At 52.3% G+C, this 23,284-nt stretch overlaps 1 protein-coding gene across 2 annotated transcripts in view; it reads left to right on the forward strand.

The window, feature by feature from the left end:
- MVP (major vault protein) overlaps positions 1-13,119 on the forward strand; it is a 30,600-nt gene extending 17,481 nt beyond the window's left edge. For both annotated transcript variants that reach the window (XM_021933281.2, XM_003918689.4), the window contains exons 7-15: positions 1,183-1,419; positions 4,721-5,002; positions 6,750-6,994; positions 7,070-7,267; positions 9,172-9,558; positions 10,567-10,683; positions 10,865-10,991; positions 12,284-12,472; positions 12,847-13,119. In XM_021933281.2, the coding sequence (XP_021788973.1) occupies positions 1,183-1,419; positions 4,721-5,002; positions 6,750-6,994; positions 7,070-7,267; positions 9,172-9,558; positions 10,567-10,683; positions 10,865-10,991; positions 12,284-12,472; positions 12,847-13,074 (2,010 nt within the window). In that variant the 3' untranslated portion in view covers positions 13,075-13,119. The remainder of the gene's footprint in view (positions 1-1,182; positions 1,420-4,720; positions 5,003-6,749; positions 6,995-7,069; positions 7,268-9,171; positions 9,559-10,566; positions 10,684-10,864; positions 10,992-12,283; positions 12,473-12,846) is intronic.
- The last annotated feature ends 10,165 nt before the right edge of the window (positions 13,120-23,284 follow it).

Consider the following 23,284-nt stretch of genomic DNA (forward strand, 5'->3'; position numbering starts at 1 on the left):
TGGTTTAAGGGACCTGGGGCTAGGGAACCCTCTGAGTGGCAGAGAAGGGTGGCAGAATGGCATGAGAGTGAAAGAGAAGCAATAATGTTAGGGTCACTTAAAAAAAAAATTCAGGCCGGGCGCGGTGGCTCAAGCCTGTAATCCCAGCACTTTGGGAGGCCGAGACGGGCGGATCACGAGGTCAGGAGATCGAGACCATCCTGGCGAACACGGTGAAACCCCGTCTCTACTAAAAAATACAAAAAAACTAGCCGGGCGAGGTGGCGGGCGCCTGTAGTCCCAGCTACTCCGGAGGCTGAGGCAGGAGAATGGCGGGAACCCGGGAGGCGGAGCTTGCAGTGAGCTGAGATCCGGCCACAGCACTCCAGCCTGGGTGACAGAGCAAGACTCCGTCTCAAAAAAAAAAAAAAAAAAATTCAGAGATCAGATTGCCTGAGGAGTATTCTGGATCATTTGAAGAGTTAAATAGTCTTTCTGCAGCCGGGTGCAGTGGCTCACATCTGTAATCTCAACAATTTGGAAGGCTGAGGCAGGAGGATCACTTGAGATCAGGGGTCTGAGACCAGCCTGAGCAACACAGAACTCATCTCTACAAAAAATTTAAAAATTAGCTGAGTGTAGTGGAGCATGCCTGTAGTCCCAGTTACTCCAGAGGCTGAGGCAGGAGAATCGCTTGAACCCCAGAGGCGGAGGTTGCAGTGAGCCATGATCATGCCACTGCACTCCAGCCTGGGCAACAGAGCAAGACCCTGTCTCAAAAAAAAGTCAGCCGGGCACAGTGGCTCACGCCTGTAATCCCAGCACTTTGGGAGGCTGAGGCAGGAGGATCACCTGAGGTCAGGAGTTGGAGACAAGTCTGGCCAACATGGTGAAACCCCATCTCTACTAAAATTACAAAAATTAGCTGGGTGTGGTGTCATGTGCCTGTAATCTCAGCTGCTCAGGAGGCTGAGGCAGGAGAATCGCTTGAACCCAGGAGGTGGAAGTTGCAGTGAGCTGATGTCGCACCATTGCACTCCAGCCTGGGCAACAAGAGCGAGACTCCGACTCAAAAAAATCCCTGGATTGGTAGAAATTGTCCCTGAGACCTGGGAGCATTGGGAGAGTTTGGTGGCCAATCTGGCTCGCAGATCCCTGAAGTTGGAGGCAGGTCACTCAAATACCCAACACTTTGCTCTGCAGACAGCCCTGCACCTCCGGGCTCGGCGGAACTTCCGGGACTTCCGGGGAGTGTCCCGCCGCACTGGGGAGGAGTGGCTGGTGACGGTGCAGGACACGGAGGCCCACGTGCCAGATGTCCACGAGGAGGTGCTGGGGGTTGTGCCCATCACCACCCTGGGCCCCCACAACTACTGTGTGATTCTCGACCCTGTCGGACCGGATGGCAAGAATCAGCTGGGGCAGAAGCGTGTGGTCAAGGTGAGGTCCCTACACCCCCCACAGAGGACTGTCCTGGGAGATGTATGCCCTCTAGTGGCAGGAGGCCCTCTGCCCTCTCTCCCTTCTCTCCTCCAGAGGCACGTTCTGGGAATACCTTCTGTGCCTTTACACGCTTAGTTCTTACACGCCTGAGACACTGGCCCATTTGGTTCCTGGCAGCCTCTAACTTACCCCTCAGACCTGAAGTTAATTCCCCTTCTGGGAAGGTCTCCTGGCTACCCTCTGCCTGAGACTCTGAAACTCTCTGATACAGTCATGTGCCACTTAATGTGGGGATACAGTCTGAGAAATGGTCCTTAGATGATTTTGTCTTTGTGCAAAAGAGTGCACTTATGCAAACCTAGATGGCACAGCCTACTATCACCTAAGCTAGATGGTGTAGCCTGCTCCTAGGCTGCCAACCTGTGCAGCATGTGACCGTCCTGAATACTGCAGGCAGCTGAACACAATGGTAAGTACTTACGTATCTAGCCATAGAAAAGGTAAGAAAAACACAGTATGAAAGCTTCATTATCGGCCAGCAAGTGGCTCACGCCTGTAATCCCAGCACTTTGGGAGGCCAAGGCACGTGGATCACTTGGGGTCAAGAGTTCAAGACCAGCCTGGTCAACGTGGGGAAACCCTGTTTCTACTAAAAATACAAAAATTAGCCAGGTGTGGTTGTGGGTACCTGTAATTCCAGTTACTCGGGAGGCTGAGGCACAAGAATCACTTGAACCCCGGAGATCAAGCCTGCAGTGAGCCGAGATCGTGCCACTGCACTCCAACCTGGGTGACAGAGTGAGATTATCTCAAAAAAAAAAAAAAAAAAAAAGAGCTCCATTATAATCTTACAGGACCACCATGTGCAGTCTGTAGTGGACTGAACCATCACGCAGTGACTATACTTCACATCTTTTATATTCTGGTGTGCACTTTGCTTTGTCATCTTTCGTAAAACAAACCTCTTGGTTTACCCTCTCCCACCCCCCACCTCATCCCCTCTCTGAACTATATGTGGGAATACCAGGAGTTGCCAAACTCATTCTGTAAAGGGGGCTGGATGGTAGATATTCCGGGCTCTGTGAGTCATCGTTTCTGTGGAAGTTCTTCAACTCTGCTGTTATGTCAGGAAAGCAGCATGGGCAGTACGTAAACAAGTGAGTACTGCCATGTTTCTGGAATATTTTATTTGCAAAAACAGGAGGCAGAAAAAGTAGAAATAGGCCAGGCACGGTGGCTTACACCTGTAATCCCAGCACTTTGTGAGTCCAATGCGGGTGGATCACTTGAGATCAGGAGTTGGAAACCATCCTGGCCAGCATGGCGAAACCCCTTCTGTACTAAAAATACAAAAAACAATTAGCTGGGCATGGTGTCAGGCACCTGTAAACCCAGCTTCTCTGGAGGCTGAGGCAGGAAAATCGCTTGAACCCGGGAGGCGGAGGTTGCAGTGAGCTGAGATAGCACCACTGCCCTCCAGCCTGGGTGACAGAGAAAGACTGTCTCAAAAAAAAAAAAAAAAAAAGTAGAAATAACCCAAATGTATATATTTAATGAATGGATAAAAAATTGTAGCATATTCATACAATGGAATATCATTCAGCCATAAGAAAGAAATGGCATACCAGGCGCAGCACCTCGTGACTATAATCCCAGTGCTTTGGGAGGCCAAGGTGGGAGGATTGCTTGAAGCCAGGAGTTCGAGACCAGCCTGGGTAACATAGTGAGACCCCATTTTTACAAAAACTTTAAAAAATTGGCGAGGCATGGTGGCACACCTGTAGTCCCAGGTACTTGGGAGGCTAAAGTGGGAAAATCGCTTGATCCCAGGAAGTGGAGGCTATAGTGAGCTAGGATTGTGCCACTGTACTCCAGCCTGAGGCAATAGAATGAGATCCTGTCTCTAGGAAAAAAGAAAAGAAAAGAAAAGAAAGAAATGACATACTTATAGGTGATACAACATGGATAAAATTGAAAACGTTATGCTAAGTGAAAGAAACTGGCCAGACGCAGTGGCTCACGCCTGTAATCCTAACACTTTAGGAGGCTGAGGCGGGCACATCACCTGAGGTCAGGAGTTCAAGACCAGCCTGGCCAACATGGTGAAACACCATCTCTGCTAAAACACAAAAATTAGCTGGGCATGATGGCGGGTGCCTGTAGTCCCAGCTACTGCTCGGGAGGCTGAGACGGGAGGATCCCTTGAACCCGGGAGACAGTTGTTGCAGTGAGCTAAGATCCCACCACTGCACTCCAGCCTGGGCTGCTGAGCGAGACTCCATCTCAAAAAAAAAAAAAAAAAAAAAAGCCAGACATCAAAGACCACATATTGCATGATTCCATTTATATGAAATGTCCGGAATAGGTAAACACATAAAATAGACTAGTGATGGGTGGGGTGGGTGGGGAGTAGAAGTAACTTCTAGGTACAGGATTTCTTTTCAGGGTGATGATGAAAATATTCTAGACTTAACATAGTAGTGATGGTTGGACAGCTCTGAGTATACTAAAACAACTGAATTGTGAATTGTATACTCTAGGTGGGAAAATTTCATATGTGGATTATATCTCAATAAAATTAAAAAAAAAACAAAAAACAGGCAGTGGTGGGCATGGTGGCCCACGTTTATAATCCCAGCACTTTGGGAAGTTGAGGTGGGCAGATCGCTTGAGTCCAGGACTTTGAGACCAGCCTAGGCAACATGGTAAAACCCCATCATCTACGAAGCACACAAAAATTAGCCGGGTGTGGTGACGTGCATCTGTAGTGCCAGCTCTTTGGGAGGCTGTGCTGGGAGGATTGCTCGAGCCTGGAAGGTTGAGGCTGCAGAGAGCTGAGATCATGCCACTGCACTCCAGCCTGGCCAATAGAGCAAGACTGTCTCAAAAAAAAAAAAAAAAAAAAAAAAAAAAAAAAAAAAAAAGGCAGAATCCAGATTTGGCCTGAAAACCAGAGTTTGTCGAGCCCTAGGTTACACCATCTCTAGAAAACAAAGCCTGGGAGAAAGAAGAAAAAACAGGTTGATTTTTTTTTAATGGTTTAGCTTGCGTGGATCCAGGTCCTGACAGTTTATGGAATCTTTCAAGGACACGTTTGAGCAGATGAGATTCGGCAGACGTTTGTGTAGAGCCTCACAGTCCAGACGGTGCCTCACTGTATTATGATGTGGGGGTGGTGGCGGGCTTCTGGGGCTCCTGTCCTCCACACAGGCCTGAGACAGCGCGGGGCTGGGGAGGTGCCATCGGAGGCACCCGCAACCCTAAAGGCCCTGCCCCTAACTGCACGTCTCCCCACTAGGGAGAGAAGTCTTTCTTCCTCCAGCCGGGAGAGCAGCTGGAACAAGGCATCCAGGATGTATACGTGCTGTCGGAGCAGCAAGGGCTGCTGCTGAGGGCCCTGCAGCCCCTGGAGGAGGGGGAGGATGAAGAGAAGGTCTCACACCAGGCTGGGGACCACTGGCTCATCCGTGGACCCCTGGAGTATGTGCCATCTGCCAAGGTGGAGGTGGTGGAGGAGCGCCAGGCCATCCCTCTAGATGAGAATGAGGGCATCTATGTGCAGGATGTCAAGACAGGAAAGGTAATGGCTGGGGGTGGGTGGTGGTGCTGCCACGTGGCCTTGGCCTTGGTGGTGGCTTTTTCTGGGTGTGTGGGAGAGGTGGGCAAGGACTTCAGCAGCATGGAGAGCCACATCAGGTCGGCTGTCTGGTTGGGGGAAGGTACTATGTGGAGTGTTTGCCATCCTGCCTTAAATATCTCATTTGAAATGTTAGAACCGACCGGGTGCGGTGGCTCAAGCCTGTAATCTCAGCACTTTGGGAGGCTGAGGCGGGCGAATCACCTGAGGGCAGGAGTTCAAGACTAGCCTGGCCAACATGGTGAAACCCCGTCTCTACTAAAAATACAAACATTAGCCAGGCGTGGTGGTGGTCTGAGTAGTCCCAGATACTTGGGAGGCTGAGACAGGAGAATTGCTTGAGCTGGGAGATAGAGGTTGCAGTGAGCCAAGATCACACCACTGCACTCCAGCCAGGGCGACAGAGTGAGACTCCATCTCAAAAAAAAATATTAGAACCTCCACTAAGAGGACAAGTGGGGGTTTAGGACGGGGACCCTGTCCCACAGCAGACCTGGTTCCCAGCATATAAAGGTCTGATGGGGGCCGGGCGCAGTGGCTCAAGCCTGTAATCCTAGCACTTTGGGAGGCCGAGACGGGCGGATCACAAGGTCAGGAGATCGAGACCATCCTGGCTAACACGGTGAAACCCCGTCTCTACTAAAAAAAGTACAAAAAACTAGCCGGGCGAGGTGGCGAGCGCCTGTAGTCCCAGCTACTCGGGAGGCTGAGCCAGGAGAATGGCGTAAACCCAGGAGGTGGAGCTTGCAGTGAGCAGAGATCCGGCCACTGCACTCCAGCCTGGGTGACAGAGCGAGACTCCGTCTCAAAAAAAAAGAGTCTGATGGGGTGGCCAGGGAACAGGAAGGACCTCCTCCCTCATGCCCATATCCCAGTGGAATCTTTCATTTTTGCTGCTTCACCTAAAACCTTGACCTTGATTTGACCTCGGGCCACATCTCCAACCTTCTCTAAGAATCCAAGCTGGAAGTCCAGCTCGGAATCCGAGGGAGCATCCGTGTACATGACCTACTTCACCGTCCCTGGGGTGCCCTCCAAACTGTCCCATGAAGGAAGATTCTAGAAATAACATAGGCCGGGCGCGGTGGCTCAAGCCTGTAATCCCAGCACTTTGGGAGGCCGAGACGGGTGGATCACGAGGTCAGGAGATCGAGACCATCCTGGCTAACACGGTGAAACCCCATCTCTACTAAAAAATACAAAAAACTAGCCGGGCGAGGTGGCGGGCGCCTGTAGTCCCAGCTACTCGGGAGGCTGAGGCAGGAGAATGGCATAAACCCGGGAGGCGGAGCTTGCAGTGAGCTCAGATCCGGCCACTGCACTCCAGCCCGGACAACAGAGCGAGACTCCGTCTCAAAAAAAAAAAAAGAAATAACATTGAGCACCTTCTCTCTGCCAAGAGCTGTTTGAGCTAGACATGTGAGATGTCATTCACCCCTAGACCCTGCAAGGTAGCCACCATCAAGTCCACTTGACAGATGAGGAAACTGAAGCCCAAGGGGTGAGGTAGTTAGCCCACGATGACAGGGCCAACAGATGGCAAACCCGGGCTGGAGCCTGGTCTCCCGGCAGAGAAGGTGTTTAACCTCGCGCCGCGCCTTCCATGGACGGGCTGTGCTTCAGGACAGCTGGGCGGATCTTCCTCCCTTCCACCCTTACGGGCGGCGTCCCTCCCTGTCCTTGTCTCTAGGTACGCGCTGTGATTGGAAGCACCTACATGCTGACCCAGGACGAAGTCCTGTGGGAGAAGGAGCTGCCTCCCGGGGTGGAGGAGCTGCTGAACAAGGGGCAGGACCCTCTGGCAGACAGAGGTGAGAAGGACACAGCTAAGAGCCTCCAGCCCTTGGCGCCCCGGAACAAGACCCGCGTGGTCAGCTACCGCGTGCCCCACAACGCTGCCGTGCAGGTGTACGACTACCGAGAGAAGCGAGCCCGGTGAGCGCTGGCAGGGCAGGGGGTAGGGGGGCGGCTCTCCACAGGTCCGACTGTGACTCCTGGCTGTCTCTGCAGCGTGGTCTTCGGGCCTGAGCTGGTGTCGCTGGGTCCTGAGGAGCAGTTCACGGTGTTGTCCCTCTCAGCTGGGCGGCCCAAGCGTCCCCATGCCCGCCGTGCGCTCTGCCTGCTGCTGGGGCCTGACTTCTTCACCGACGTCATCACCATTGAGACGGCGGATCATGCCAGGCTGCAACTGCAGCTGGCCTACAACTGGTAAAAACGGGGACAGGGCACGAGGGTGCGCTCCTGGAATCCTAGCACTTTGGGAGGCTGAGGTGGGAGGATCGCTTGAGCCTAGGAGGTCCAGGCTGCAGTGAGCCATGATGGCCCCGCTGTACTCCAGCCTGGGTGACAGAACAAGATCCTGTTTCTAAACAAAAAAAAACAAACCAGGTAAGCAGTGGGTGAGGGTTCCTGCTGGGTGCAGCCTAGGAACCCCAAGAAAAGGAGGTAAAGTGCTGGGCTCCTCATGAGGGCAGGACACCTCATTTAGTGCCGAGGTCAAGAGGGAGCCCAGGAGTTCACGCAAATCCAGGGAAGGCGTGGGCTCACCTCTTGGGGTCAGGACTCAGGGATCCGGTAGCAGGACACTACCCCAGCTAAGCTCCCAGCGTGCGTGCAGCCAAATGCTTAACTGCCAGGCTGTTAAAAGATGCACAGGACACAGCCAGCGGGAGTGGGCAGTGCGAGTGGGTGGCGAGAACACAAGCTCTGAAACTGACCACCCTGACCTGCGCCCCAGCCCTGCTGTTTGCAGCCTATGGACCTGGACAAGGGACAGGGTGCTTTCCTCAGTTTCCCTATCTGTAACAGGAAGACAGCATTACCTCCTTCACAAGGCCATTGAAAGGATGCAATGAGCGTTAGAACAGTGCCTGTATTGGTCAGAGCTCAATAGCAGCTATTAGGATTGGGTGAGATAAGTCATGTACAGAAACAGTGTTCATGACCGGGCACGGTGGCTCACACCTGTGATCCCAGCACTTTGGGAGGCTGAGGTGGGAGGACTGCCAGAAGTTTGAGACCAGGCTGAGTAACATAGCAAGACTCTCTCTACAAAAAAAATTTATAAACTAGCTGGGCATGGTGGTACATGTCTACTTGGAAACTACTTGGAAGGCTGAGTTGGGAGAATTGCCCAGCCCAGGAATTTGAGGGTGCAGTGAGCTATGACTGTGCCTCCGCACTCTAGCCTGGACAACAGAGACCCACAGACGCCCTGTCTTGAAGGAAGGAAGAAGGAAAAAAGAAAAGTCGGGTGTGGTGGCTTATGCCTATAATCCTAGCACTTTGGGAGACTGAGGCAGGCAGATCACTTGAGGTCAGGAGTTTGAGACCAGCCTGGCCAACATGTTGAATCCCTGTCTCTACTAAAAATACAAAAATTAGCCAGGCGTGGTTGTGGGCACCTGTAGTCTCAGCTTGTAGTCGCAGATACTCAAGGGGCTAAGGCAGGAGAATCGTTTGAACCCAGGAGGCGGAGGTTACAGTGAACCCAGTTTGTGCCACTGCACTCCAGCCTGGGCGATGGAGCGAGACTGTCTCCAAAAAGAATGTTCAACACTCCCAAGCATGCCCCTCGCCTCTCAGCTTAGAGCAGCCAGTGCCCTGATGGCGGCAGACAGCTGCTGACATATTCCCAGGCACTACAGCACCATAGTTAAGAGCATAGGCCCCAGAAGCAGGTGCCTGGTTCAGTTTTCTGGCTTGTCACATGTCATATGGCAAGTCTTGGGCCAGCCACTTCTCTGGACCTCTACTTCCTCATCTGTAAAATGGGGGTGGTGATCATCACCATCTCATAGGGTGGCTGAGCAGATTAAAGGAGAACATGTGTTAAGTTTTTAGGATCTTACCAGGCATATATTAGCACTCTCTATTGTGAGGGACCCTGCCCAGCCACACAGGGTGGGCGTTGAAGTTCTTCTCGGAGAGAGTTGCTGGCTGGGCATGATCACATGTGTAGTCCCAGCACTCTGGGAGGCTGAGGTGGGAGGGTTGCCTGAGCCCAGGAGTTCAAGACCAGCCTGGGCAACGTGGCAAGACCTTGTCTCTTCTGAAAAAGAGAGATTCTTGGGTGAAAGCAGCTTCCCCATTCTGGGCCTGTTTGTTCACAGGCACTTTGAGGTGAATGATCGGAAGGACCCCCAAGAGACGGCCAAGCTCTTTTCAGTGCCAGACTTTGTAGGTGATGCCTGCAAGGCCATCGCATCCCGGGTGCGGGGGGCCGTGGCCTCTGTCACTTTCGATGACTTCCATAAGAACTCAGCCCGCATCATTCGCACTGCTGTCTTTGGCTTTGAGACCTCAGAAGCCAAAGGCCCCGACGGCATGGCCCTGCCCAGGCCCCGGGACCGGGCTGTCTTCCCCCAAAACGGGCTGGTGGTCAGCAGTGTGGACGTGCAGTCGGTGGAGCCTGTGGATCAGAGAACCCGGGACGCCCTGCAACGCAGCGTCCAGCTGGCCATCGAGATCACCACCAACTCCCAGGAAGCAGCGGCCAAGTGAGTGAGGCTGGGAGCTCGGCTGCCCATAATGCCCATGGCAGGCCACTGCTGGGACCTGGATAACCTGGCATCCCCTATGGACTGCCTGCTGCCATCTCTACCCCCAAGGATCTATTCCCTACCCAACAGATCTGGTGACCCACTTAAAATGTGAATCAGGCTGGGCGCCGTGGCTCATGCCCATAATCACAGCACTGTGAGAGGCTGAGGCAGGAAGATCACTTGAAGCCAGGAGTTTGAGGCTACAGTGAGCCATGATTGCGCCACTGCACTCCAGCCTGAGCAACAGGCCTGGGAGACTGACCCTATCTCAAAAGAAAAAAAAAAAAAAAAAAAAAAAGCACGTATCAGATGCGATTCCTGCAGCCTCTCATCTTGCATGTGATAAAACCCAAACTCTGTCCTGCAGGTCCAGCCGACCTCCCCCAATTTGCCTTCTAGCCTCCCCCTTCCATGTTCCTTGCCCCCAGAACTTGTTCCAGCTGACATGTTCCAGCCCCACTGGCTTCCTCTGCTCCTTCAATGCACAGTTTGGACCCACCTGAAGGCCTTTTGCAATGGCTTTTCCTGCTGCCCAGAAAGCTTTCCCCCACCAGCCCCCAGGCTCCCTTCCAGGCAGGCTCCTCCTAGTTTCAGCCCAAAGATCTCCTCCTTGGGGAACCGTTTTCTTTCTCTCACAGCTGAATAGCAACCTCTTTGCCTGGTCTCTCCCACTTCACTACCTTCAAGATACTTGTCACTGTCTGAAATCCTCCTTGTGTACTTGTTTTTTCCCCCACTCAAGTGGCATGAAAGCAGGGACTACGGTCATGCCTGCATTTGTCGGGCCCAGAATGACACTGGCTTGTGACGCATATACCATTCTGGGTTGAGTTGCGTATCGGGTGCCTTCTAGGGGCCGGGGTCTGTCCCGGGCACTGGTTTCGTTGGTGGTCTCTGCCCTTGGCGCTCCTGTTCCTGCTCCAGCCCCATGCCAGCCTCTCACCTGCACTCCGTCTCCTCCAGGCACGAGGCTCAGAGACTGGAGCAGGAAGCCCGCGGCCGGCTTGAGCGGCAGAAGATCCTGGACCAGTCAGAAGCTGAGAAAGCTCGCAAGGAACTCTTGGAGCTGGAGGCTCTGAGGTGGGTTGAAAACTAGAGGAGGAGACTGGCAGGGGCTGAGGGTCTTGGGATGGCAGCCGGTGGGGGCAGCAGGCCAGGGTTGGGGGGTGTGGATGAGACAGTGCACGGCTACAGCATAAGTCAAGGCCATGGGGGGACTGGGCTGTCTCCCGGGTCTTACCTGACTCTGCCTTCTCTCCAGCATGGCCGTGGAGAGCACCGGGACTGCCAAGGCGGAGGCCGAGTCCCGTGCAGAGGCAGCCCGGATTGAGGGAGAAGGGTCTGTGCTGCAGGCCAAGCTGAAAGCACAGGCCTTGGCCATCGAGACGGTGAGTAGGAGGAGGCATCGAGAAGGGGGTGGCCTTGAGACCTGGAAAAGACCCATTCCCTACAGTCCCTGAGACTGTATAGGACACCAGGTCCCCCAGCATCCTATCCAAGTACTTTGTATTTGACAAAGTCCTTTGCCTTGTAGGATTCATTGACTCCATCGCTGGAAGGTAAGGATTAGAACACCCATTTTGTAGCTGGGCGCTTATGCACTGCCCACCTTGGCACAAGCGCTGCGTGTGCTTCACACGCATGATCTTATTTAATGCTCGAAATCCCATTAAGAGGCCGGGTGCTCACGCCTGTAATCCCAGCACTTTGGGAGGCCGAGGTGGGTGGATCACCTGAGGTTAGGAGTTCAAGACCAGCCTGGCCAATATGGTGAAACCCCATCTCTACTAAAAATACAAAAAATTAGCTGGGTGTGGTGGCGTGCACCTGTAATCCCAGCTACTCAGTAGTCTGAGGCAGGAGAATCGCTTGAACCCAGGAGGTGGAGGCTGCATATTGCTGACATTGTGCCACTGCACTACAGCCTGGGCAACAAGAGCAAAACTCCACCTCAAAAATAAGTAAATAAAAATAAATGTAAAAAGAGACCTAGGCCAGGCGCGGTGGCTCAAGCCTGTAATCCCAGCACTTTGGGAGGCGAGATGGAAGGATCAGGACCTGAGACCATCCCTGGCTAACAGTTAAACCCGTCTCTACTAAAAAAAATGCAAAAATGCCAGGCACGGTGTCAAGCAATCCCAACATGGGAGGCAGAGATGGAGATCAGAGATGGACCTCCGAGAGACCATCCTGGCTAGCATGGTCAAACCCCGTCTCTACTAAAAATACAAAACAGCTGGGCTGAGGTGGCGCCTGTAGTCCCAGCTACTCGAGCTGAGGCAGGAGAATGGCGTAAACCGGAGGCCGGAGCTTGCAGTGACTGAGATCCGGTCACTGCACTCCAGCCAAGAGCAGGAAGCTCTGTCTCAAAAAAAAAAAAAAAGGGGCCTGAGTGTGGTGCCTCATGCCTGTAACCCCAGCACTTTGGAAAGCTGAGGTGGGAGGATCATTTGAGGTCAGGTCGAGACCAATTCAAGACCAGTCTGGGCAACATAGCAAGACCTCATCTCTACAAAAACAAAATTTAATTGGTTGGGTATGGTGGCATGTGCCTGTAGTCCCAGCTACCCAGGAGGCTGAGGCAGGAGGATCCTTTGAGCCAGGAGTTCAAGGCTGCAGTGAATCCCGATCTGCATTCCAGCCTGGGTCAAAATATAATGCTGGATTTTTCCCCTTCCAGGAGGCTGAGCTCCAGCGGGTCCAGAAGGTCCGAGAGCTGGAACTGGTCTATGCCCGGGCCCAGCTGGAGCTGGAGGTGAGCAAGGCTCAGCAGCTGGCCGAGGTGGAGGTGAAGAAGTTCAAGCAGATGACAGAGGCCATAGGCCCCAGCACCATCAGGGACCTTGCTGTGGCTGGGCCTGAGATGCAGGTGAGAGTTGGGGAAGGCGTGTTGGTTTCAGGACCAACCTTGGAACCAGGAAGGCAGAGCCAAGGCGCAAAACACATCTGGAAAGATGGTGGGGAAGGGAGGAGTGAGTGACCTGTCCCTGCATCACAGGTCATTCACGCAGTGTCACGCTACATCAACGTCAGGCACTTTACTAGACCCAGCAGTGAGCCAGAGCTTGGAGGAGACAGGAAATGGATGGGACACCAGTCTGTGACAAGCGTTTCCAAGGCAGTCAAGCAGGGTGGTCAAATGCAGGGGAGGTGACCCTTCAAATCAGCTGACTTAAGGAGGGTCACTTTGAAGTGGGCAGGGTTTGACACCCATCTAAACTTCCTCCTGTTCTCGCCTTCCAGGTGAAACTGCTCCAGTCCCTGGGCCTGAAATCAACCCTCATCACTGATGGCTCCACTCCCATCAACCTCTTCAGCACGGCCTTTGGGCTGCTGGGGATGGGGCCCGAGGGTCAGCCCCTGGGCAGAAGGGTGGCCAGTGCGCCCAGCCCCAGGGAGGGGATGTCCCCCCAGCCTGCTCAGGCCCCTCAAGCTCCTGGAGACAACCACGTGGTGCCTGTACTGCGCTAACCCCTGATTAATACAATGGATGTTTCTGGGCATTTAAAATTTCAACGCTTTTCTCTCGTCTGACATTGGTTGGGATCACCAGAGAGCTTAATGGTGGGGAGGGGAGGTGCTCCTGGCATCTTTTTTTTTTTCGAGATGGAGTCTTGCTCTGTCACCCAGGCTGGAGTGCAATGGCGCCATCTCTTTTCACTGCAACCTCCGCCTCCCAGGTTCAAGTGATTCTCCTGCCTCAGCCTCCTGAGTAGCTGGGATTACAGGCACGTGCCACCATGCCCGGCTAATTTTTTTTTTTTTTTTTTTTTTTTTTTTTTTTTGAGACTGAGTCTGGCTCTGTCGCCCAGGCTGGAGTGCAGTGGCCGGATCTCAGCTCACTGCAAGCTCCGCCTCCCGGGTTTACGCCATTCTCCTGCCTCAGCCTCCGGAGTAGCTGGGACCACAGGCGCCAGCCACCTCGCCCGGCTAGTTTTTTGTATTTTTTAGTAGAGACGGGGTTTCACCGTGTTAGCCAGGATGGTCTCGATCTCCTGACCTTGTGATCCGCCCGTCTCAGCCTCCCAAAGTGCTGGGATTACAGGCTTGAGCCACCGCGCCCGGCTGCCCGGCTAATTTTTGTACTTTTTAGTAGAGACGGGGTTTCACCACGTTGGCCAGGCTGGTCTCGGACTCCCAACCTCAGGCGATCTACGTGCCTTGGCCTCCCAAAGTGCTGGGATTACAGGTATGAGCCACCGTGCCCGGCCGACATCTTTAGATAGTTACAGGAGACTGTTCTCCATAAAGGGGAGAGGACCCCAAGGCAGGGGGAGGATGAGCTGGAAGTCACCCAGTAGGAATGTGGCCCCAAAGCTTTGTGCACGGAGTGGCTGCCGGCTTCCTAGAGCCCAGATAGGGGCGATGATGCCACGGGTAGGGCCACGGGGTCCACATTGGCAACATCTCACCACCGGTTCTCCAGGAGCCCAGCTGCCCGGTAGCTCTCAGCGTCTAACCCTTCAGGTGTGGCAGATGCAGCCCAGCTTCCCATGGGGAGGCGCTCTCCAGTGCCACCTGCTGGTAGTGCCCGCAGCGCCATCGGACGTGCCAGGCTTCCACCCGGTGCTGTGCACTTGTCCCTTCCCAGGTCGGGGTATCAGGTTGGGGAGGAGGACCCTGCCTAGGGCAGTAGAAATTGGGCATCTCCTTGAGCTTCTGGTCTGGGCTCTTTGGGAGCACTGAAGGGGGGTTGCCCTTATCCTACCCTCTCCCCCACAACCAGTAAGGGGTCCTCATTTGAGAGAAGGATCCAGGTGTAGTCAGCCTGGGTGCACCAGCCCTTTGGGGCCAGGTAGAGTTGTAGGTGACAGGCCCGCCCCGTCTCTGCCGAGGAAGTAAAAAGATTCTAGGAACTGAGTGCGGGAGCTTAGGCCTGTAACCCCAGCACCTTGGGAGGCCAAGGAACAAGGATCACTTGAGACTAGGAGTTCAAGACCAGCCTGGGCAACATAGCAAGACCCCCATCTCTACAAAAAAAAAAAAAAAGCCAGATATTGTGGCATGCATCTGTGTTCCCAGCTACTTGGGAGGCTAAGGTGAGAAGATTGCCTGAGCCCAGAAGTTGGAGGCCACAGTGAGCTATGATCATACCACTGCGCTCCAGCCTGGGTGACAGAGGGAGACCCTGTCTCTATAAAAATCCCCTAAAAGCTTCCCTAACTCCCTCATCTTTCCCTTCCTGTAATATTTAGTGGAAAAAGCCCTATCCCCACTGAACTCACCTCCCTCCCTCTCTGCCCTGCCCCTGACCAGCTGCACGTTGCTGGAGGAGGAACACCCCACGGAGCTGACTGATCTTATTTTAAGCTCATGGGAACAAATATTGAGGGAGGTGCAGCTCCTCTGACTGTGCTGCTCTGTCTTGTGTGCGATCCGCTTCGAGACAACCATTCACACCACCTCTCCTCTCAGCCACCTACACCCCCTGCCCACTTTCTCTCACCTCTTTGAGAAAATAGAAGCAAATTGGGTAGGAAGGCCCTTTCCAGCAACAAACCTAACAAACTGCTGGCATCTGTACTCTGTCCTCCCTCCTGTTCCCACCCTGGGTTCCTCTCCTTGGGCTCTAGGAGGGAGGGCTGCATTCCTTCCCTGATTGCCGTCCTCTCCTGTGCTGTCAATTTTTTTTTTCTTTTTTTTTTTTTTGAGACTGAGTCTCGCTCTGTCGCCTAGGTTGGAGTGCAGCGGCGTGATCTCAGCTCACTGCAACCTCTGCCTCATGGATTCAAGTGATTCTTCTGCCTCAGCCTCCTGAGTCGCTGAGGCGACAGTCATGCACCACCATGCCCTGCTAATTTTTGTATTTTTAGTAGATATGAGGTTTTGCCATGTTGTCCAGACTGGTCATGAACTCCTGACCTCAAGTGATCCACCTGCCTCGGCCTCCCAAAGGGCTGGGATAACAGGCGTGAGCCACTGCACCCAGCTGATATGCCAACAATTTCTTCTCTCCTGCATCATCGTCATCAGGATCTAGACATGTCTACTCTGTCCATATAAAACAACTCCCTTAACCCTATGAGCCCGTCTACCTCCCACCTCTCCTTTTTCCATAACAGCTAAATTTTTCCAGAGTTCTCTGTGGTCTCACTTTACATTCCTCATCTCTCATCTCTTCAAACCACTCCAGATAGGGCCAGGTATGGTGGCTCACGCCTGTAATCCCAGCACATGGTAAGACCCTGTCTCTACTAAAAATACAAAAATTAGCCAGGTGTGGTGATGGGTGCCTGTAATCCCAGCTACTTGGCAGTTTGATGGAGGAGAATCCCTTGAACCCAGGAGGTGGAGGTTGTAGTGAGCGAGATTGCGCCATTGTACTCCAGCCTGGGTAACAAAAGCAAAACTCCAACTCAAAAAAAAACAAAACAAAACAAAAAAACACCCCAGGTAGCTCCTGTTTCTGCCCCTTATGTTACAGAAACTGCTCTATTCAGTGTCACCAGTAATGTCCCGTTGCTAAATCCAGTAGTTGACCAGTCACTTGGCACAGTTGGCCATTCCTCCCATGCTGAGCTTTCTTGATGTCACCTGTTCTAGTTTTCTTTCTCGCTTCTCTCAGCCTCTGATTTGTGGGTTCCCTGAGGCCCACTTCTCATGCCGACATTCTTGTCCAGTCACATGACCTTAGATGGTCTCTATACCACTGATCTCCGAATCCATTACTCCAGCTCTGACCTCACATAAGAGCTCTGGACTCATTTCCAATCCATGCCTTGATGTCTCCACGTGGACCTCAGTTAGTGATCAGGCTTTGGCTCTCCCCAGTGAAATGGGGAGACAACATCTCCATTCCGGGGAATGGGCGAACGACATCACATGCCCGCTCTTCCCTCTTCCGTATAAATGGGTGACCAACAATTTCCAAGTGGAGGCTGCTCCAACTGCCTGGGTCCCAGGGAGAAAATGGTGTGAGGCGCAGCCATGGCTGACCTGCAACAGACATGTGGCAGGAGTGAGAAATGTTTGCTGTATTAAGCAACTGAGACTTGGGGGGTTTTGTTACCACAGCATAACCTAGCCTATCCTGACTACTTCGTGTACCTCACAGGATTGTAAGATCCCATAGGTCACAGGGGAAACTGCTCTAAATTGCATGCACGGGGCTGGGTGTGGTGGCTCATGCCTGTTATCCCAGCACTTTGGGAGGCCGAAGCAGATGGATCACCTGAGGTTGGGAGTTCAAGACCAGCCTGGCCAATATGGCAAAACCCTGTCTCTACTAAATATGCAAAAAAAAAAAAAAAAAAAAAAAAAAAAGCTAGGCTTGGTGGCACATGTCGTAATTCCAGCTACTCAGGAGGCTGAGGCAGGAGAATTGTTTGAACCCGGGAGATAGAGGCTGCAGTCTGCCGAGATCACACCACTGCACTCCAGCCTGGGAGAGGGCAAAACTCCATCTCAAAAAAAATGATATGCATGAAGAGGGGCCCAGCACAGGCCATAGAGTGGGGAAGACGGGACTTGCTGGAAATACAGTGAGCCTCTCAAAAAATATATTTTTTAGATTAATTTTTTTTTTTTTTTTTTTTTTTTGAGACAGAGTCTCGCTCTGTCCCCCAGGCTGGAGTGCAGTGGCCGGATCTCAGCTCACTGCAAGCTCCGCCTCCCGGGTTTACGCCATTCTCCTGCCTCAGCCTCCCGAGTAGCTGGGACTACAGGCACCCGCCACCTCGCCCGGCTAGTTTTTTGTATATTTTAGTAGAGACGGGGTTTCACCATGTTAGCCAGGATGGTCTCGATCTCCTGACCTTGTGATCCGCCCGTCTCGGCCTCCCAAAGTGCTGGGATTACAGGCTTGAGCCACCGTGCCCGGCCTAGATTAATTTTTTAACTTTAAATTTTTTAAATTAAATTATTAGACTTAACCTCTTTTTTTTTGAGACAGGGTTTTGCTCTGGTATGGTGGCTAAATATTTTGAATTTCATCCTAGCGGCTTGGGGTGGCCTGAAGCAACCTGTTTTCTGAAAGAAGCCTGAAATATATATTGAATTTTTTTTTCCTTTTTTTTTTTTTTTTAAGAGTCTTGCTTTGTCACCCAGGCTGGAGTGCAGTGGTATGATCTCGGCTCACTGCAACCTCTGCCTCCCAGGTTCAAGCCATTCTCCCACCTCAGCCTTCTGAGTAGCGGGGATTACGGCATTTGCCACCATACCTGGCTACTTTTTGTATTTTTTGTTTTTTTTTTTTTTTTTTTGAGACAGTTTTGCTACTGTTGCCTAGGCTGGAGTGCAATAGCACAATCTTGGCTCACTTCAACCTCTGCCTCCTGGGTTCAAGTGATTCTCCTGCCTCAGCCTCCCAAGTAGCTGGAATTAGAGGTGCCTGCCACCAAACCCAGCTAATTTTTGTATTTTTAGTAGAGATGAGGTGTCACCATGTTGGCCAGGCTGGTTTCAAACTCCTGACTTCAGGTGATCCGCCCACCTCGGCCTCCCAAAGTGCTGGGATTATAGGCATGAGCCACAGTGCCCGGCCCTAGTTTTTTATACCTTAAAAATTGGGCCCATAAAAAGTTTTTAGATTAAATTAGCCAGGTGTGGTGGCATGTGCCTGTAGTCCCAGTTACTCAGGAGGCTGAAGCAGGAGGATCACTTGAACTCAGGAATTTGAGGCTGCAGTGAGCTATGACGGCACCGTTGGACTCCAGCCTGGGCAACAGAGTGAGACCCTGTCTCAAAAAACATACATACATAGAGAACAGTGTGATCTCTGATGAAGTTCAACACAGCCTGTTTTTGTCTAGCACTAGAACAAATGACTTTTCTTTGGTTGAATACCAAAGTAATTGATGTGTGGAAGGACCCCTTTTATAAGAAAAATCTGTATCTTTCAACAGGAAACACATTCAGCATGGTAAGATGTTGTTTACCAAATCAGTTGCCTCTTCCTCTTAGACCCATAACTAATCTGTGTCCCAGCTTCCCTTGTCGTTAGACGCTGCCGCGTGATCGAGTTGTAGCCAATGGAATGGAATTGGAAGTAACAAGTGCTAATTTCCTGTCTTTCCATAATAACTTGGCTCCTGCAACCTCCAGGCACATCATCTGCCTACATGATGCAAACAAGCTGGGCAGTCCCAGGAGCCACGTGTTGAAAATGGCAGAACCAGGCCGGGCGCGGTGGCTCAAGCCTGTAATCCCAGCACTTTGGGAGGCCGAGACGGGCGGATCACGAGGTCAGGAGATCGAGACCATCCTGGCTAACACGGTGAAACCCCGCCTCTACTAAAAAATACAAAAAACTAGCCGGGCGAGGTGGCGGGCGCCTGTAGTCCCAGCTACTCGGGAGGCTGAGGCAGGAGAATGGCGTAAACCCAGGAGGCGGAGCTTGCAGTGAGCTGAGATCCAGCCACTGCACTCCAGCCTGGGCAAGACTCCATCTCAAAAAAAAAAAAAAAAAAAAAAGAAAATGGCAGAACCACAGAACAGGAGATGCCCAAATCCCTGAATCACAACTTGCAGGAGAGCTGTCTCCCGGTCGGCAGCATCTGATTAAGATTTAATATGAGTTAGAAATAGTGTTCTTTTTTTTTGTTTTTGAGACGGAGTCTCGCTCTGCCACCAGGCTGGAGTGCAGTGGCACGATCTCGGCTCACTGCAACCTCCGCCTCCCGGGTTCAAACGATTCTCCTGCCTCAGCCTCCCAAGTAGCTGGGACTACAGGCATGCACCACCACACCCAGCTAATTTTTGTATTTTTGGTAGAGATGAGGTTTCACCATGTTGGCCAGGCTGGTCTTGAACACCTGAGCTCAGGTGATCCCCCGCCTCGGCCTCCCAAAGTGCTGGGATTATAGGTGTGAGCCACCACACCCAGCCAACTTTTTAACTTTTTTGTAGCGATGGGGACTTGCTATGTTGCCCAGGCTAGTCTCAAGCTCCTGACCTCAAGTGATCCTCCTGTTTCGGCCTCCCAAAGTGCTGGGATTACAGGCGTGTGCCACCACACCCAGTCTAGAAATAAACTATCACGTTTGAGGCACTACACATCTTGAAGTTTGTTACAGTAGCTAGGGTTATTTTTAATCACAGAAGGAGAGCCTTGAGGACTGAAGACTGCCTAGAGGAACAGCAGATGTACAGGTACCGATCTCCTGCCCTCAGAGTCAGAGTCATTGAGTGGAACAAACAAATGAAACTTCTTTCATAGTGGCGTGGTGATCATTCATTTATTCTGAAGGCATATAGCTAAATTCCAGAAGGCTATTACTGTACATGTAATGTGACTCCACTGTGTTCCCTAGATCAAATATAGAGACTTCAGGGTCCAGGTCAGCTCAGCTTTTCCCCACTCCCCACCTCCAGATCAAGGGCTCTGCAGGTTCCTCCTGAGCCCAGGCCAGCCACTAGACATGGAACGCAGGCACCAGACTGACTTCAAGCCATGTCCCTGCAGGCCAAGGGGACTTAAAAGCCCTCCTGTGAGTCTTCATTGCTACCCTACAAGCCTCAGGATGCTCGGGTGCAGATTCTTTTAGACTGCCATGCTCACACTCTCCTCCCCAACTCTCTTTTTTAAGATCACATATGGATGGGCGCAGTGGCTCACGCCTACAGTCCCAGCACTTTGGGAGGCTGAGGCGGGTGGATTACCTGAAGTCAGGAGTTCGAGACCAGCCTGACCAACATGGAGAAACCCCCGTCTCTACTAAAAATACTAAATTAGCGGGGCGTGGTGGCAGGTGCCTATAACCTCAGCTACTCAAGAGGCTGAGGCAGGAGAATCGCTTGAACCCCAGGGGCAGAGGTTGCAGTGAGCCAAGATTGCAGCACTTCACTCCAGCCTGGGCAAAAGAGTGAAACTCTGTCTCGGAAAAAAAAAAAAAAAAAAAATCATATATGACCAGGCATGGTGGTTCATACCTGTAATTGCAGCACTTTGGGAGGTTGAGGTGGGAGGATCACTTGAGCCCAGGAATTCAAGACCAACCTGAGCAACATAAGGAGACCCCATCTCTACAAAAAATACAAAAATAATTAGCTGGGGGTAGTGGTGCCGCCTGTAGTCCCAGCTACTCAAGAGGCTGAAGCTGGAGGATCACTTGAGCCCAGGATATGGGTGTTGTGAAGAGCCAAGATGGAGCTACTGCACTGCAACCTGGGCGACAGAGTGAGACCTTGCCTCAAAACAAAACAACTCAGTGTAGCTGGACCTACACAGTCAGTCTTCTGATGTCACTGTAAATGGTTAGAGCCGAGGAGCCCAGGAGCCAGTCAGGGACATGGGAGTCAGGCAGGCCAAGGGCTCTGTGCTGTGGGGCTGGAGAGTGCTCAGAGGACTCACTGTGCTGGAGGAAGAGCCGACAGGAAGGAGAAAGGACTGCAGGGCAGGCGCGGGGACAGCCCCCGATCCAGTCTCCTACCTGAACTGCACCAGGCCAGGTAGGAGGTACCTCATGAGCTGGAAACGCACCTCAGTTTTTTCTTTTGTTTGTTTTTTGTTTATTTGAGACAGAGACTCATCTGTCGCCAGGCTGGAGTGCAGTAGGGCAATCTTGGTTCACTGCAACCTCCGCCTCCCGGGTTCAGGCGATTCTCCTGTCTCAGCCTCCGGAGTAGCTGGAACTACAGGCACGTGCCACCACGCCCAGGTAATTTTTAGTAGAGACGGCGTTTCACCATGTTACCCAGGATGGTCTCTATCTCCTGAACTTGTAATCCGCCCGCCTTGGCCTCCCAAAGTGCTGGGATTACAGGCGTGAGCCACTGCACCTGCCGCACCTCAGTTGTTTTTTTGTTGTTGTTGTTTTTGTTTTTTTGAGACAGAGTCTCACTCTGTTGCCCAGGCTGGAGTGCAGTGGCGTGATCTCAGCTCACTGCAAGCTCCGCCTCCCGGGTTCACGCCATTCTCCTGCCTCAGCCTCCCAAGTAGCTGGGACTACAGGCACCCGCCACCACACCCGGCTAGTTTTTTGTATTTTTATAGAGACAGGGTTTCACCATGCTAGCCAGGATGGTCTCGATCTCCTGACCTCGTGATCCACCTGCCTCGGCCTCCCAAAGTGCTGGGATTACAAGCGTGAGCCACTGCGCCCAGCACGCACCTCAGTTTTGTGTAGCAATAGCTTGTTCAAGCACAGGTCTGTCCCTGTCACTGTTCTGCTTTAAGCCCCTCAACATTCATCCTATACGTGTCCCCCAAAAAGTGCGAGATGATTTACCACAGCACCATTCACAGTGGCAGGACCAGTGATTTTTTTTTTTTTTTTTTTGAGACAGAGTCTCACTCTGTCACCTAGGCTGGAGTGCAATGGTGTGATCTCAGCTCACTATGACCTCTGCCTCCTGGGTTCAAGCGATCCTCCTGCCTCAGCCTCCCAAGTAGCTGGGATTACGGGTGCCTGCCACCACGCCCGGCCTTCTATGCAACCGTTCAGAAGCCCGCTGGTGTGAAAGTGCTGCGTACAGTTAAGTGTTCAGGTACAGGCTCTGGAACCAGACTGGCCAGGCTGCCACCTCTCTGGGCCTGTTTCCTCTCTAGGGAATGAGAACAGTAACAGGGCTGTCGTATTGTGTACAACTGTACGATTGTGAGATAAGATAATGCATGCAAATAGCACTTAGAGCAGGGTAGCTTGTGTTAGCAGAACAGGACATACATAAAGTGAGTGTTAAGATATGGAAAGGGGCTGGACACAGTGGCTCACACCTGTAATTCTAGTGCTTTGAGAAGCCAAGGCAGGAGGATCACTTGAGGTCAGGAGTTTGAGACCAGCCTGTGCAACACAGTGACACCCCCATCTCTACAGAAAAAAAAAAAATTAGCCTGACATGGTGGTGCATGTCTGTAGTCCCAGTTATTCAGTAGGCTGAGGCAGGACTGCTTGAGCCTGAGAGGTCGAGGCTGCAGTGAGCTATGATCATGCCACTGCACTCCAGCCCAGGTGACATAGAGAGACCCTGTCTCCACAATAAAATTTTAAAAAGTCCTCTGGGCTCCTAGGCTGCCCCAGCTGGCTTCTGCGTCGCCTCTCACCAGCTCTCCCAGCCCCCAACCCCCAGCACTTAGTGCTCCAGGCCCTGTGATCCAGATCCGTTTCTTGTTTTTTTTACCCACCTTGACTGGAGCAGACCAGGTTGGCGGGGATGAGGGGATGCCTGATGCACTGGAAACACACCTGCTTTGTGCACCAATATTATTATTTATTTATTTATTTATATTTTTTTGAGACGAAGCCTCGCTCTTTGGTTGGGCTGGAGTACAGTGGCATGATCTCGGCTCACTGCAACCTCCACCTCCTGGGTTCAAGCAATCCTCCCACCTCAGCTTCCTGAGTAGCTGGGACTACAGGCGTGTACCACCATACCTGGCTAATTTTTGTACTTTTTGTAGAGATGGGGTTTCACCATGTTGGCCAGACTGGTCTTTAACTCCTGACCTCAAATGATCCACCCCTCGGGCTTCCAAAGTTCTGGGATTACAGGTGTGAGCCACTGTGCCCGGCCTAGATCTGTTCCAATTTCTGATGTCACTGTAAATGGTTAGAATCAAGGAGCCCAGGAGCCAGTCAGGGACGTGGGACCCAGGCGGACCGAGGGCTCTGTGCTCTGGGGCCGGAGAGTGCTCAGAGGACCCACCATGCTGGAAGAAGAGCTGACAGGAAGGAGAAAGAGGTGCAGAGTCCAGGGGCCTCTTTGGTCTCCCTGCCTTCCCATGCCATTCCCTCAGCTAAGA

The sequence above is a fragment of the Papio anubis genome, chromosome 18 (assembly GCF_008728515.1).
Source record: "Papio anubis isolate 15944 chromosome 18, Panubis1.0, whole genome shotgun sequence".
Lineage (NCBI taxonomy): Eukaryota > Metazoa > Chordata > Mammalia > Primates > Cercopithecidae > Papio > Papio anubis.